The sequence below is a fragment of the Pangasianodon hypophthalmus genome, chromosome 16 (genome assembly GCF_027358585.1).
Source record: "Pangasianodon hypophthalmus isolate fPanHyp1 chromosome 16, fPanHyp1.pri, whole genome shotgun sequence".
In the NCBI taxonomy this organism is placed as follows: Eukaryota; Metazoa; Chordata; class Actinopteri; order Siluriformes; family Pangasiidae; genus Pangasianodon; species Pangasianodon hypophthalmus.
In genome coordinates this window covers 11062995-11077442 of record NC_069725.1, presented here as the reverse complement: position 1 = coordinate 11077442, position 14448 = coordinate 11062995, and the positions used below count along the sequence as shown (strand labels likewise).

The 14448-nt window shown below is 37.8% G+C and overlaps 3 protein-coding genes and 1 non-coding gene across 5 annotated transcripts; 1 reads left to right on the top strand and 3 right to left on the bottom strand.

Annotated features, from left to right (window-relative positions):
- Window positions 1–1907: 1907 nt before the first annotated feature.
- Window positions 1908–3680, bottom strand: LOC113530834 (protein BTG1-like). Its single transcript, XM_034311874.2, has 2 exons — window positions 3558–3680; window positions 1908–2407 (listed from the first exon to the last, which is right to left on the bottom strand). The coding sequence occupies exons 1-2, from the start codon at window positions 3673–3675 to the stop codon at window positions 2058–2060; spliced, it is 468 nt and encodes a 155-aa protein (XP_034167765.2). The 5' UTR covers window positions 3676–3680; the 3' UTR covers window positions 1908–2057.
- A 253-nt stretch (window positions 3681–3933) lies between these two features.
- On the top strand, window positions 3934–10475 carry dnase1l1 (deoxyribonuclease I-like 1). Of its 2 annotated transcripts, none has more exons than XM_026921186.3 (9): window positions 3934–4002; window positions 6370–6520; window positions 6756–6844; window positions 7090–7179; window positions 7334–7446; window positions 7859–7971; window positions 8075–8229; window positions 8324–8420; window positions 8732–10475. In XM_026921186.3, exons 2-9 carry the CDS (start codon window positions 6377–6379, stop codon window positions 8855–8857), a joined length of 927 nt encoding a protein of 308 aa, XP_026776987.1. In that variant the 5' UTR covers window positions 3934–4002; window positions 6370–6376; the 3' UTR covers window positions 8858–10475. The 2 variants fall into 2 exon arrangements, with proteins under 2 accessions (XP_026776987.1, XP_026776986.1); XM_026921185.3 differs by lacking the exon at window positions 3934–4002 and adding an exon at window positions 4747–4884.
- Window positions 10476–11127: 652 nt separating this feature from the next.
- Window positions 11128–13702, bottom strand: rpl10 (ribosomal protein L10). Its single transcript, XM_026921426.3, has 6 exons — window positions 13602–13702; window positions 13135–13193; window positions 12258–12365; window positions 11978–12116; window positions 11560–11722; window positions 11128–11368 (listed from the first exon to the last, which is right to left on the bottom strand). The coding sequence occupies exons 1-6, from the start codon at window positions 13622–13624 to the stop codon at window positions 11213–11215; spliced, it is 648 nt and encodes a 215-aa protein (XP_026777227.1). The 5' UTR covers window positions 13625–13702; the 3' UTR covers window positions 11128–11212.
- Window positions 11815–11949, bottom strand: LOC113530991 (small nucleolar RNA SNORA70). Its single transcript, XR_003403205.1, has one exon. It is a non-coding gene; the product is annotated as a small nucleolar RNA SNORA70 (small nucleolar RNA).
- Window positions 13703–14448: the final 746 nt, after the last annotated feature.

Sequence of the window (14448 nt, the reverse complement as noted above, 5' to 3'; positions counted from 1 at the left end):
GCTTTCAGGTTTATGAACACACAACAGCTAATATGGGATAATCATCACAACAATGAAACCTCTCACTTTCACTGATATACATGATACATACATATACTAAACTAATTGCAAAAATACATCTGAGACTTCTATGTACAAATCTAAGTTCAAGACTCTGCCAGTAATACTTGACTTCATTTGATCTGACAGCTAATCAAAAAATAATTGTCAGCAAACTAAATGAATGATCTTAAACTAATCTTAAATCCATGTGTTGTATTTCACAGTGGAGAATCTGACACTTTCTCAAGTTCTTTTTCTGATTCTTGCGCAGCTGCCAACTGTTGCATAGATTTTGCCATTTTCAAAACCTCCAGCTGGAGAAAAATGGGTCACTGTTCCACGGATGTTACTTAATGTGTGTTGATTCACAAAAGGGGAAAATCAGTATTTTTTATATATATATATATATATATATATATATATATATATATATATATATATATATATATAAACATATATAATGTTATTCACTTCCATAAGTATTAGTCAGGTCCATAAGTATTTGGACAATTTTCATAATTTTGCCTCTGTACACCACCACAACGGAGGTGAAATGAAGCAATCACGATGGGATTGAAGTGTAGACTTTCAGCTTTAATTCAAGGGGTTTAACAAAAAATATTGCATTAACCATTTAGGAATTACAGCCATTGTTTTACACAGTCCCTAGATTTTCACAGGCTCAAAGGTAATTGGAAAATTGACGGAGTTTCATGGCCAGATGACGCCAGTTTCCTCATTATCTGATGACAAATTAAGGAGATAAAAGGTCTGGGGTTGATTCTAGGCATTGAATTTGCATTTGGAAGCTGTTCATGGGAACTCTCTATGTGGTCCAAAGTCTACAATCAAGAGACACTTTGATGAATATAAATACAGACAGTTTACCATCTATTCAGTCAGATGCTGCAAAACTGTTAGGACAGCACTTCACAGTACAGATGGTGTTCTAGCAATTAATGCAGATCTAAGATCACTCCGGAGAGCCTAGTTGTTGACACCATTAGACTTTATTCTTTCCAGAATTGAGCCGAGCAGTTGTCTGCAGACAAAAGCTGCCAACTCTTCCGAAGGGTGCTCTTATATCCATTTTCATGAAAAAACTTCCGCATCCTGCTTTTCACAAGACCCAACATTGCCATATATGCTTATGTTATGGTTTAAGGAAGCTTTACTCACTTAAATTTACAGCTTGTTTCTGCTCCCCTCTTTTAGGAGGCTACCGCTGCCTATCTAAGGTCATGTAGATCACGATCAGGCCTCTGTGTCACACTGATTAAGATAAAATATCATCAAATATGAGTACACATTTTATGGTTAGCATTTTATGGTTACAATATTTCTATGATGGATAATGACCCAAAACATACTGCAAAAGCAACCCAAGGCAAAGAAATTAAATGTTCTTAAATGTCCAATGACTTCAACCCAGTTGAGCTTGCTTTTCACTAACTGAAGACACAACTGAAGGCAGAAAGTCCCACAAACACGCAGCATATGAAGGCAGCTGCGGTAAAGGCCTGGCAAAGCATCTCAAGGGAAAGGAGCCTGTGAAAATGTAGGGCCTCTGCAAAAATGGCTGTAATTCCTAAATGGTTAATGCAATATTTTTGTTAAACCCCTTCAATTAAAGCTGAGTCTACACTTCAATCACATCTTGATTGCTTCAATTCAAATCCATTGTGGTGGTGAACAGAGGCAAAATTATGAAAATGGTGTGACTGTCCAAATACTCATGGACCTGACACACATAACACACACACACACACACACACACACATTATATATATATATATATATATATATATATATATATATATACACATATATATAATGTGTGTGTGTGTGTGTGTGTTCCTGATATAAACTTTGTATTTGTCATGATGCAATTGCGAGAAATAGAACAGCATCTATCAAAGCTTTAATCTATGAGCAGTTAAAGGTATTAATGTTCTAAACAAGGGGTAGCATCCACATGAAAATAAAGATATCAAGTACAAAATGTTTCACAGCATTTAACCCAAGCTGGTCATCATACTGAAGCGCTTTGAAGACTTTGACTGTTCAGTTCTCAGTTTTCCCTTACAGCTGGCTTCTTGATCTGTTGTGCCAGTATATACAGCAGATGGCGTGGACTCGTACAGTACACAAGTGGATCCATTTTCACCAATGCGATACGACACCTCATTTGGGTCCACCCATAGTGTTAGCTCACTTGGAAGCAAGGAAAAAAGTTTCTGCTGTGTAATGCCAATAGCACAGGCAGCTTTGCCTATCAACGGGTCCATTTTGTGGTTGATGCGCAAGCATCTGTAGCCAGACCCTCTGCAAGGGGCTTGGGGAAACCAGTGTTGCTCATAGTGCTCTGAAAGAAAAGAGACAAAGCATTGTAATTAAGCATGAACCAAGACCATCAATACTGGTACTGATACAAAAATGAGTAACCTACTTAGTCTTAAGCAATCACAGGCATCATGGAACATTTTATTTAGCTCTGTTTATGCTGGTTGCTGCTGTGTGTTGCTGGCAATGTCCTCCACATGATTAGTTTTATGTTTAAGATGTTTTGACCTTTAATCCATATCTTTAATAGAGCACATGAAGGTGGCAGCCAGTATCAGTTGGTCAGTAAAAATAAGAGTGATATGCCGTGATTGCACCTCGACTCTCAAGCAAAGTGTAGACCCATTGTGCCAGAACTGAAGTGCTCTCATGTGTACTCATGAGTACAAGTAAATGAGCACAATATTGGACCAATACCCAATACTAGTATCATTTTCAATGCATCCATAATCGTATGAATGTTTATAGCATCCTAACGAAATGATGCTAAGTTGACTTTGGATCTCTGCTGTGGAAAAGGGGTCATGGTGTCACAGCTACTTATTTAGGGTCAATTCAGCTATCAACAAAGAGATGCCAGTCCATACACTCTTAGAAAAAAAGATTCCTTGATGGTTCTTTAGATAGTTAATGCTTCTGAGCTAAAAGGACACTACCTAGAACCCATTGATGCAGCCCATCAAGGGCAACAACGCTTAAACATGTAAAGAAATAAGAGGGAAAAGTGATCCCATACTAAGTTACTCTATCTATTTGTTTAATTCTTGGTCATTTTCTTACCTATGATTTGTTGTTAAGACTGTTAAAAGCTAAATATTTTGCCATTTTGGGCTTGGCCCTTTTTTTTTTTTCTTGCCCAGGAGTGTACAGTCAAAGTTCCCGCTTCAGTCTGTTCCTCTTGGTTTAAAGCTGTTTGCCTTTCAGAGCAGCTTCCATGTACAGCTCCTTTAGGAGGCCAAGAAGCCTTAACTAATCTAATAACTAATAACTTAAACTGAACCTAAATTATCTAATTAACTAATAAGTCTAATTAAACTCAACCTGCAGAAATGTGAATGGCTAGAAAAAAAGATGTGAAAAAATATTAAATAATATAATCATGTAAGTAATATATGATTATTTTTCCTCTTTCTGACTGTGATCAGTGGTATGAGTAGTGAAACTCCCTGTACCAAGCAGCGCCTCCTGCAGGGAAAAGCTGAAGTGATGAAGATGATCTTCAGGAAGAAGGCCAGTCATCCTGAGCAAACTGGTGATAAAGTTAGCAGCTGTAGAGACTTCTGTTTTCATGTTTTCGCCAGCTTTAATACAGATGAACAGGGGGGAAAAAAGAAAAGGCGAATAGCAGCACCTGTATAAAGAAAGCAGAGGCGATGGATTAGAGCCACAGTCAGGAAATACGCCTGTTACTCTTCAGGATGACAGACTTACTGGCAGAATGCTCTTATTAACAGAACAAAGAAGGACTGGGATTTAAGGCGACTTATATCCAACTATAGCTGTGATTACAGTCTGATTATCTGACACAGTAACAAGTCTGGACACACTCCCTGCTCGTCATAACAAAACTATTTCTCTAGTTGTCACAGTGCAAAGCTTCCTAACGTCAGGTATTCGGTGAGACATCATAAAAATAATTCCCATGTGCTACTAGCTTCTGAGGGTATGCTCAGGGTTAGCAGTGTTTCGAGTTATATCAAAGTTTAACACTTACCTAATTAACTATAAACTGGGTAAAACTAGAAACCCACATAAATAAACAAAAATCACAAATGGTTCTCTAAGTATTTTACATTTTATCTATATTACTACATCTACCAGCCCGACGTTTGTTGAAGTCTGAGGTAAAAGTGGTTCAGCACTTAAAGGTAGCAACCCAGTGCACCTTCTGTGTTTAGCATCATTCCTTCAGACTGCTATAGCGAGGGTTATCATTTCGCCTGTTTTCTACGTGTAAATAAGGTTACAGGGGGCCAGAAAATTCAGAATACATGTCAAATGCTATACAGTATGATTTTCGTATCAAACAGTGTGTTTTCTTCATAAGAAATACAACAAAATGCAAAGAAGCTAGTCATATAGCACTGCAATGTAGCCTACACAGACTTCTCCATTTCTGATCTAAATACACGAAGATTAGTTCAGTAGAGATATGTGTATTCACAGGTATAGTGTATTAGGAAAAAATGTGGTCTAAGGTATTCACTACAAAGTGCACTACAACAATTTGCCTAACTGACATCTGTGACGATACAAATAAATGCGTTACTGTTTCCATTGGGAGGCTATGGGATTTGTGTGCATATGTTTCTAATGAGTAGAAACAGGACCACAGCAGTGGCTAGTTTTAGAAGCAGTGCTCCTCCCTCTGTGTGAAGCCTGGGAAGGGTGGATCCTCTTTCACTGAACAACACTACTGCTTAAAAAAAATCCGCTTCTCCGGAAGTCAAACTTTCCTCACAACTCCCCAAAAAGCGTTGAAACCCCTTCAGCTCTCAGGTATTGTTCTACACTCTGTAAATTGTTTTGCTTTCTTTCTTTGTTCTGACTCAGTATACTTCTCTCCTATGTCTTCTCATGTACAACAGGAAAAGTTACAATCAAATAACAGCCAAAGAAGAAAATTAAAGCTGCTTGTGCTGATTATGTTCATGCTATGGTTGGGATATGAAGGTTTTTTTTTTTTTCTTGAGCATACATATTGCCCACATTTGCACAGTATTGAGACAAAAGGTTGTTCATGTTGTTTATGAAGGCAGAAAAAAACAAGTGGTCAATGTTGCCATCATGTCTTCTGCAATCTCCTGTGTTTTCAGAGAACCTTTAAAGCAGAGAGACAAAACCTGACAAAGTTTGGAACTAAACTGTGTTTTAAATCATGTCTGAGGTGAAGCTGTAGGAGAATGAGATCTGTCTGTCAGTCTAAAACTGCATATCTTGTAGTTTGTAGCCTATAATTGCCGTTATACAGCAGTTAGATCCAGTCCGCTAATTTGATTGGTCGAGCAGCTTTCCAAGAGAGCCTATATTTCCTATAACCACACTAGGACATCTTATGGTGTGTATCACTCCGCTCGTCGGTGTTCACCATGTAAAATTCCATTTCTGCTTCAAAATGGTTACTACATTAATGTTAGTAACATTATCAGTGGACAAGGCTATTGATGCATACTTTTCAGGAATATAACCTTTGAATTAAAATACAAAAGCTCATCGGTTGAAGATGAAAAGGAAGAAGGGATGCCAATTTCACCAGAAGCACCTTTAACGGGAATGTACATACCAATGTGAGCTAGCAAGTGAGCTAGCCAATGTTCTATAAAGTGAATGTGGCTTCTTTGGGATCTATTTCCTCTAGCGGAGTAAAAATACACAAAACATTTGGCCATATTGTGTCCGAAATGTCACTTAATTTCTTGTTTATAGAATTGTATAGAACTGTATAAAAGCAATATCTTGCTCGCAATTGTGCGGTTATACTGAATATTGTCACAGCTGTCATTCGCCATAGGTAATTAATTTCTTGTGTACTCTTGCTTGTGCAATATTGCTTAAATCTTAAATCTTGATCCTGATCAAATATGACTATTCCACATGTTATCCCTGAGTCTCTATCTGGCCTGGGCTCTCATAACAGCAGGGCTGTTTGTGAGTAAACATTAGGCACAAAAGTGTATAATAATTTTGTTTCAGTGTAGCCAGTTAACCTACTGACATGTTTTTGAGACATGCGAGGAAAACAGAGAAACCTGGAGGAAGTCCATGCAGACACTGTTCCGATCTATGGTTTTACACCAGGTAGTCTAATCATATGAGTTTAGTTCTTTTGGTCCTTGTTTCAGGATTACTTCCCCTTCCACTGTAACCACAAGCATAAGGCAAATGATTCATCTATGATTTCTAATGAAAACCAAAAAATAAGGAAAACAACAGCACAGCAAGAATTCTCTCTCTCTCCCACTCTCTCTCTCTCTCCCCCTGCAGGTTCACTATGATTCTTCCTCAATCCCTGCTCTTTTTAGTCTACCTCTCTGGACCGCTGGCCTGCCATGCATTCAAGATTTGTGCCTTCAACGTTCAGAGTTTTGGAGGCTCGAAAGCAACAGATGGCACAGTTTTGCACATCCTAATACGGGTAAGGTGGACTTTACAGAGAGTGACATAAAGTATGGATGTTTAATGCTTTAAAATATCACATTAGTGGGCATTTAATCATGGTAATGGTAATTTAATCTTGTACTTTAGATATGAACACAGAAATTCAAGTACAGTATCTGATTTTGTAATGTGTGAATATAGTGCCAGTCGGGTTAAAAAGCCAGTTAACATTTTTAAATTAAAATTTGCATTTTGATTTTATTTTTGGTCAGATTGTGTCACGCTGTGATGTGTGTTTGCTTCAAGAAGTCAGAGATCAGAAGAAAACAGCCATACCACGTCTGATTAATAGACTCAATAAGTAACATTACTCTCATTACACCTCCAGTTATTTAGATAACTCAACACATATGTGACAGACATCCTGCAATCTGCATATCATACACACAAAAGACTTTTGGAAAATAATTTGAAGATGAGCAAATTGCAGTTTTACTCAAACACACAGAGTGTGATCTGTTCCCTTTTGTACAACACTACTTACTTGAGCTGTGAATAACCAAATTACAAATGTATTTAGTAACATATCATCTCTTCTTTTTTCAGTTATGAAAGGGATCACCAGTATGACTATGTGTCCAGTGGACGTCTTGGCAGGACACAAACCTATCAAGAGCAATATGTTTTTGTATTCAGGTAGGATATTTCATTTTGAATGAGTTTATATCAAAAAATCCTACTGACAGTGAATACTGTATGGAGTATTCACAGTATGTTTTTGCAGTATCTTTCTTATTTAGTTCTTCTCAAGCATGGTTGGGGCTCCATCATTTCCTGTTCTCTCCTATAGGATTGACTCAGTCAGGCTAATAGACCAGTATCAGTACCCAGACACACAGAAAGGAGATGAGGATGCTTTTGCCAGGGAGCCTTTTGTAGTGCGCTTCCGAGCACCTAAAACAGGTAACATGAAAATATCCATACAAGGAATGTAACTGATTATGAATACATTTTCCAGAATCAACAGATTATGTGTTCTGAATGGTTACAAATACAGACACAGATCTCTAGTCGAGACCAATTATAAACTCTAGTCATGTTGTCAAGGCTGAACTACAGATACAAATACAGACAAATATTTGGTAAACACATACTGATACTAATAGTGTCACTGTGTTACACCCCTAATCTACTGCAGTCCTGTCTCAGTGAGATTAGACTGGATGACGCTATTATCAGTCTGTTTTGGGTGATTGCTGAGGTTGCCTTATGACTGAGGAACACTAAAGTTCTGATGGAGCAACAGTTACACCATACTATATTTTTCTATATTTACTATTCTATTTTTATTGTATTGAGTGGTTATGTTTTACAGTGATTGGCGAGTTTGTTCTGATCCCAATGCACACCTCTCCTTCTAATGCCACCAAAGAGATTGATGAACTCTATGATGTCTTTGAGGATGTTAGACAGAGGTGGAAGACAGAGGTAAAATACAGTGGTACGGAAAGCACTTAAAGTTGTTTTCTTTAACCATTAAAGGTTTTTGACATTTAAAAAATATTTTCCCTCATTATCTCCCTTCTTGTAGGACATAATGTTCCTTGGTGACTTCAATGCAGCTTGTGGATACGTCGCCAAGAAAAACAGGAAGAACATAAGACTCTACTCCAACATTTTCAGCTGGCTGATAGATGACAAACAGGACACTACAGTAAGAGGGACCACTGACTGTGCATATGACAGGTAAGCCTTATTCTGTTAAGGTGTTTTATGGTATTCCAGCTTTTTTCTTTTGTTAATTTGGTGTCTTATGAAGTGCTGATTTCTGATGGCACAGGATAGTGGTACACGGAGATTCCTTTCTCAGAGCTATAGTGCCATTCTCAGCACAACCATTTAATTTTGCCAGTGAATACCGGATCAAGGAGGAAGAGGTAAGTGCTTTTTTTCCATCTTACACACCTACATAAACATAAATACCACTCATCATAATTATATGGTTCCTTCCTACATAGCTGTATTTTCTCAGATTACATTTATAATTAGTTAAGCAGATACCTTTCCAAAAAATGTATCAATATCTGTGAATACTTGCCTACACCTTAACAAACTGAAAGTGAGTTTGTGGCTCAGTTTTTTGAAAATCAGAGACACACTGAGACACACTTTTGTATTAAAGCTAGGGTAGTACATTAACCTTTATATCTAGTGTTTCTGTGCTGAAGACACATAATTTTTCTTACAGGCTTTACGTGTGAGTGACCACTATCCTGTAGAGGTAGACCTGAAGACCAAGTCAGGAAGTGAGCAGGGAAGCATGATCTTTTTCCAAATAACTCTTGGCCTTCCCTTGCTACTCCAACTGACATGACACCAGTGTGAAGGCGGAGACTTTTTCAGTCAGTCAGTTTGAGAGAAGATAACCATATGCACTGATGCTACTTAAACATCATCTAAGCCAAAGCTGCACAAGAATGTACTGGGTTTCTTGGAAATAATGTGATACACATTTTCATGCTCTTTAAATCAAGGAGATTGTAAGTATTAAAAAAGTTTATCAACTACTGAAAAGCACATTGCTTTATTTTTAATCTGTTATCATGCTGGAATTTCATCGGACACAGTCCTAGTTCTTGTTGGTAGGAAGTACATTTAAGGTAACTGGCTGCTAATGAATCAGCTCTTTTGCCACTTTACTGGTGACTATCTGGTTTTTGTTTGTAAATGGCACATTCAAAGTCTACTGGACAAAAAAAAAAAAGTTGAATCCTCCAACAGCAATATCAAACTGTACAATGTCAGTAGGTTGCATGCCTGAATGAATGTAACCCATTTGTCAGGTGCTGAGGTCACCTTTTGTTGTTCATGTCAAGGCAAAACACAATGCTGACATATGGCATGGGGTCAAATCTGTGCTGGATTATTTAAAAAAAAAAAAAAAAATTGGTGGCGTCCTTATCTGACACAACAGATGCTGTTATTAAGGCGAGGGAAAGCATAGCCAAGTATTAGAAAAAAATGATGTTTTTATGTTTGAGGTTATTTAGGTGTCATTCTTGTCGAACAGTCACACAGATTTGGCCCCTGCAGTTGTCATCCTGGAACATGGGCGTGTCAGTGACATGCACCATTAGCACACAAAGTACCAATGGCAATCCAGTTGTATGCAGAGTTTGTCCTGGTGCTCAGCTACTGATATTGTACAATAATTCGGTGCTATTGGTGGATGCAAATATTTTGTCTGAGAACCTTAACATTGTCTTCATTTAGTTTATCTGTATTTCGATTAAAAGATGGAGACAAGCTTTATTTCTCTCTTACTCCAGTTGTACACTGATGTAGAAACAAAAGATAAGATTAATGGTGTTCAGTTTCTCCTCAATTATTGGCTTTAAGACAATTTAAGATGTTAGTTCCCTGTTTACCTGGACAATTAAATAATCAGACTTGACTATTGTAATTCTCTTTATATTGGAATGAGTCAATCCAATATTAGTCTTCAGATGGTTCAAAATGCAGCCGCCAGGCTTTTGACTGGCACTCGGAAATTTGATCATATTTCCCCAATATTACATTATCTGCACTGGCTGCCAATTCGTAATAGAATAGAATTTAAATAACTCTGCTAGATCACTAAGGTCATCACAACAAAGATTGTTAAGGTCTAGACTTATATCGAGGGGTGACCAAGCTTTTTCTATCATTGGTCCAAAATTGTGGAATAGTCTCCCTTTATCCCTGATCTCTGCAGAGTCTGAATTTAAATCCAAGTTAAAAACGTACCTTTTCTCTCAGGCCTACAACTGTCTTTGTCTCGTCTTTTCTGATTGGTATTTTTGATGTAAATTCCCTTAATCATTGCTTTGCAGTCTTTTTTTTTTATTCTCTTTTTTTTTTAGATACATCTTTTGTCTTTTATGTACAGCACAATGGTCAACTATTGTTGTTTATTGGTGCTATATAAATAAAATTTGGTTTGATCTGCTTAAGTTAGATAATGATTGGATTATTAGCATGCACATAAACACACCCAAGCTGTTCTGATAGCAGGGCAAATGTTTTCAGACTTGGTGTATGACGTGCAAATTACAAGTGAACAAATTCAATTTGTTAAGGCTGTAGTCACATTGGATTACATATCCACATTGGTTGTAATAGTATGACTCAAACGAGTGGTTGAATGTTTGTAGGATTTTTATGGAATTACTGTAACCAGCAGAACTGAATAGAATTCAGAACTGATTCAATCTAGGTTAAGTCACAAAGTCAAATGTCTGTTTATCTCCAATAGCTTCCTTCATGTTTGAATTTATTTTAACAGTATTTGAGGCAATAATAAGGACTAGACTTGGTGGTGGGTGAAGGCATCCCATCAACAGTGTTGGCACTGATTTTTACTTGTTTGTTCCTGGGCTAGAACAGGAAACCTAAATTGCACCAAACTATCTGGAGATCCCCAGTAGTACATTATACTAGTTTTCACTCAGAAGGGAACTGGGGGGAAGCTTTAGACTGGCACATCATAATTATTCAGTGAATCCTTGACTAGCTCCAAACTACAATTCTAATACTTTTTGGTGCAGCCAACCCCTGGTCTTCAAAACTAGAAAAAATTTTAAAAACTGAAACCACAACACTTCATAATCAAAACACAGTTTGATTTTATTTACTACTTCAGATAACTGAGCGCTCAATCTCACACAAAAGTATGGTGAGTGTGAAGTGCTTAGATGGTGTGCAGTGCCTTCCAGCGGCTCAGTGGCCCGTGGCTGGGGACGTATTTCACACTGCAACCATCAGGGATCACACGCTTCTCCTGCAGCAGGTCATCAAAGTCAGCGGTGTTAAACTTGGTGAAGCCATACTTCTTGGAGATGTGGATCTAAAAAGGAGGAATTCGTAAAGCTGAGCTCAACATCCATCACTGAAAGGTCATTGTCCCAGAAGTGCCTTTAAGACCAACACTTGCCAGCATGTACAAACCAAGAAATTGTTGCAGATCATAATGAGAACAATGTTCCCATCTTTTCATAAAACATGCATCATTGACCCCATGACGAGAGTGGGACGTACCTTCTGACGCCCAGGGAACTTGAACTTAGCTCTCCTCAAAGCCTCAATGACATGTTCCTTGTTCTGGGTCTTTGTGCGCACAGACATGATGACCTGTCCGATGTGCACACGGGCCACTGTGCCCTGTGGCTTTCCAAAGGCACCACGCATTCCAGTCTGGAGCCTGGAGAGAAGAAACAAGACCTAGTAAAAATCACATACCCAAAAAAAAAACCCCAACACACACACAGATACACATTTCCACTTTTAGTGAGGTTTTGTCTCAATGGTCCCTTACAGGACCCAGCACTTCACAGGCTGGGCTCATACACAACCAAAGATTCACTGTCTGCAGCTTTTGCACACCAGAGCAGTACAGACAACCAAGCTGGTCGGCTTAATAAGCTGCAGTTGTAGTTTTATGCCTGACCAAACTCACCTATCAGCTCCAGCACAGGATAACATTTTGTTGATGCGGATGACGTGGAATGGGTGCAGGCGCACGCGGATGTGGAAGCCATCTTTACCGCATGTCTTCACCATGTACTTGTTGGCACAGATACGGGCAGCCTCAAGAGCTACACAATGCCAGATATACAGTTTAACATTAGTAGAGTAACAGCAAAACACTTGTCAAGACAAAAAGCTTTCAAACTGACAGGAGAACTTTAATTTGAATACATGTGGGTACATTCTTAAAACTTTATCCTTCCACTTACCCTCAGAGGACAGCTGCTCATACTCATCAGACACCATGTGGCCACACAAGGGGAATTCATCCACCTTAGCCTTCTTCCTGCCCAAGTCGAAGATCCTGATCTTTGGATCTGGGTTAAGCAGAGAGAATAGCCATCACACATTCACATCAACTTAGTCTGCACCATTGCAAGTATGGGATCTATCAATTTAATTACATTTTCTGCTAAGTTTAGAGATTGTGAATATTTCAAGCAAGCACATAACAGTGTTGCATTAATTTGTTTTCCCCATAACATACACAATATAAGTCATGCATTTAAAGCTTACTAAGAATTAATTATAATCTCTGGTTTCTGTGAAATAAATGCAAATGACAGTGTGCCTTCATGTGTCTTTAATATTGAGTGTGGACTTATACACTTATGATCAGTCTGAGGTGAACCACTCCCCCCAGTAAATCCACATACAACTAGTTGCAGGTAATTATTTAAATGATAAAGCATTTTAAGGGTGATCAAAGGTTGATCAAAATCAAAGCTATGGAGAGGTGACCCAGAATGTTTAGAGATGACTGGCCACTTTTTTGTTAATTATGTGTTCTTAAAGATCTTACTTTTGGTTATTTACATTTTGCAGCAAAAAAAAAAAAACCACACATTTTAAGCCACCTCTTCCTTGCATGTAATTTTTGTATTTTTCTGAATGCCTTTCATGTTGTGGAACTAACATTTATGTTGTATTAGACTGTGATGGATCTGTTTGTATAGTTAGAAAAAAAACAACTTTAAGCTGTCCCCCACATAATGCTCCACATTGGATCATCCAGTTAAACAATAAATAAATAAAAACATACATAAATAAATAAGCTTTTCCAATTAAAGCAATGCATGTCCTTACCAGGTACACCCCGACAGAAACGGGACTTGGGGTAAGGCTTGTTCTTGCAGTATCTGTAGCTGGGAGTAAAGAGACAATTATCAGGAAAACAATTCAGTTGTTTAAAGGACTATAAACAAATTAAGTCCATTGAATTTCTTCACTGCAGACAAACCTTTGATCTGAAGCTGACTCATGGAGGCAACCATCAAACACATTACTGCTAACCATCTAACATTACTGCGACTATATCAACTAGCTACTCTTTACTTAAACCATCTATTATCATAATTCAATGAACATTCAAACGGCTACTCAATTTCTCTAGTATTTCTGCGCTAGTCCTCAGTCTAAGCAGTTACAGAAACACCTGCTACTAGCTAGCTAGCTAGCCGCTAAAGCCAGGCCAGGACCGCACATGGTTAGCGCGTCCTGCCATTTTCAGCTCCCTGCTCTCCACAGAGAACATGAAAAATACACAAACTTACCAACGGGCTGGACGGCGCCCCATGGCTGCGACCTGAAATAAACACAAACACGGTTACTTTTATAAAAACAAGCGCCACAAACACTTATTATCTAATAAGATTTTCGATAAATTTGTCAAGAGCGGGACTCAACACCATCCTTCCACGCACTCACCTAATGGCGGAAAGGAAGTAACTTGCATTTCCGCTGCGTCATATTGTAAAGGTAACGTCACATCCGCATAGGCGGATTTATCGTCCAAAACAGCTGATTTTTTTATTCATTAGAAATAATTTACATGGGATGCTTTTATACAACATAAACAGATAAATAAAATCTGAAACAACTGCTTATCCACAACAGTGTTTTATCTGATACAACAATAAAGCAAAATATCTAATATGTATGCAATCTCTATGCAACACATTTTGCTGCTTAATTGTGTTTAGTGGGTTAAATTAGTTCACGAGCCAACTGCAAATAAAAGTGATCTTTTTCATTTCAATATTTTTGAAGGAATTTGTGTAATTGCAAAGTACAAACAGGAAGAGTAAGAGAAATGTAGTGGGTAAAGGTGATTGGGATGAAAGATACAGTAGCACGTCTTCAGCAACCTTTACTATAATCATATAGTTAGCTAATGTGTCTTAGAGATAATTACATTAGTTCAATAATTATTTTCCCAATCATAAGCAATGACGTTTAGAAATTCCTTTCTTCATTTTTTGCCCTTGGCTATAAGTTTTGACTAAAGCTAAACAAAGAAGAAACATGATAATAACATCATATAACTCATAATACAATTCTCAGAATTATTTATTAAATATGGTTACACAAAACAAAACTATAGATGATCAAACCCCTCTT

Bases quoted from the DNA above. Each gene is read 5' to 3' on its own strand.
- LOC113530834 (XM_034311874.2), bottom strand. From the start codon at position 3,675: ATGAAAACAGAAGTCTCTACAGCTGCTAACTTTATCACCAGTTTGCTC. The intron at 2,408-3,557 runs GTACAGGGAGTT...CTTTTCTTTCAG, and splicing joins CCTGCAGGAGGCGCTGCTTG to AGCACTATGAGCAACACTGG.
- dnase1l1 (XM_026921186.3), top strand. From the start codon at position 6,377: ATGATTCTTCCTCAATCCCTGCTCTTTTTAGTCTACCTCTCTGGACCG. The intron at 7,180-7,333 runs GTAGGATATTTC...TCTCTCCTATAG, and splicing joins CAATATGTTTTTGTATTCAG to GATTGACTCAGTCAGGCTAA. The intron at 7,447-7,858 runs GTAACATGAAAA...TATGTTTTACAG, and splicing joins CTTCCGAGCACCTAAAACAG to TGATTGGCGAGTTTGTTCTG.
- rpl10 (XM_026921426.3), bottom strand. From the start codon at position 13,624: ATGGGGCGCCGTCCAGCCCGTTG. The intron at 12,117-12,257 runs GTAAGTGGAAGG...GGCATTGTGTAG, and splicing joins TGAGCAGCTGTCCTCTGAGG to CTCTTGAGGCTGCCCGTATC. The intron at 11,369-11,559 runs GTACGTCCCACT...CCTCCTTTTTAG, and splicing joins AGTTCCCTGGGCGTCAGAAG to ATCCACATCTCCAAGAAGTA.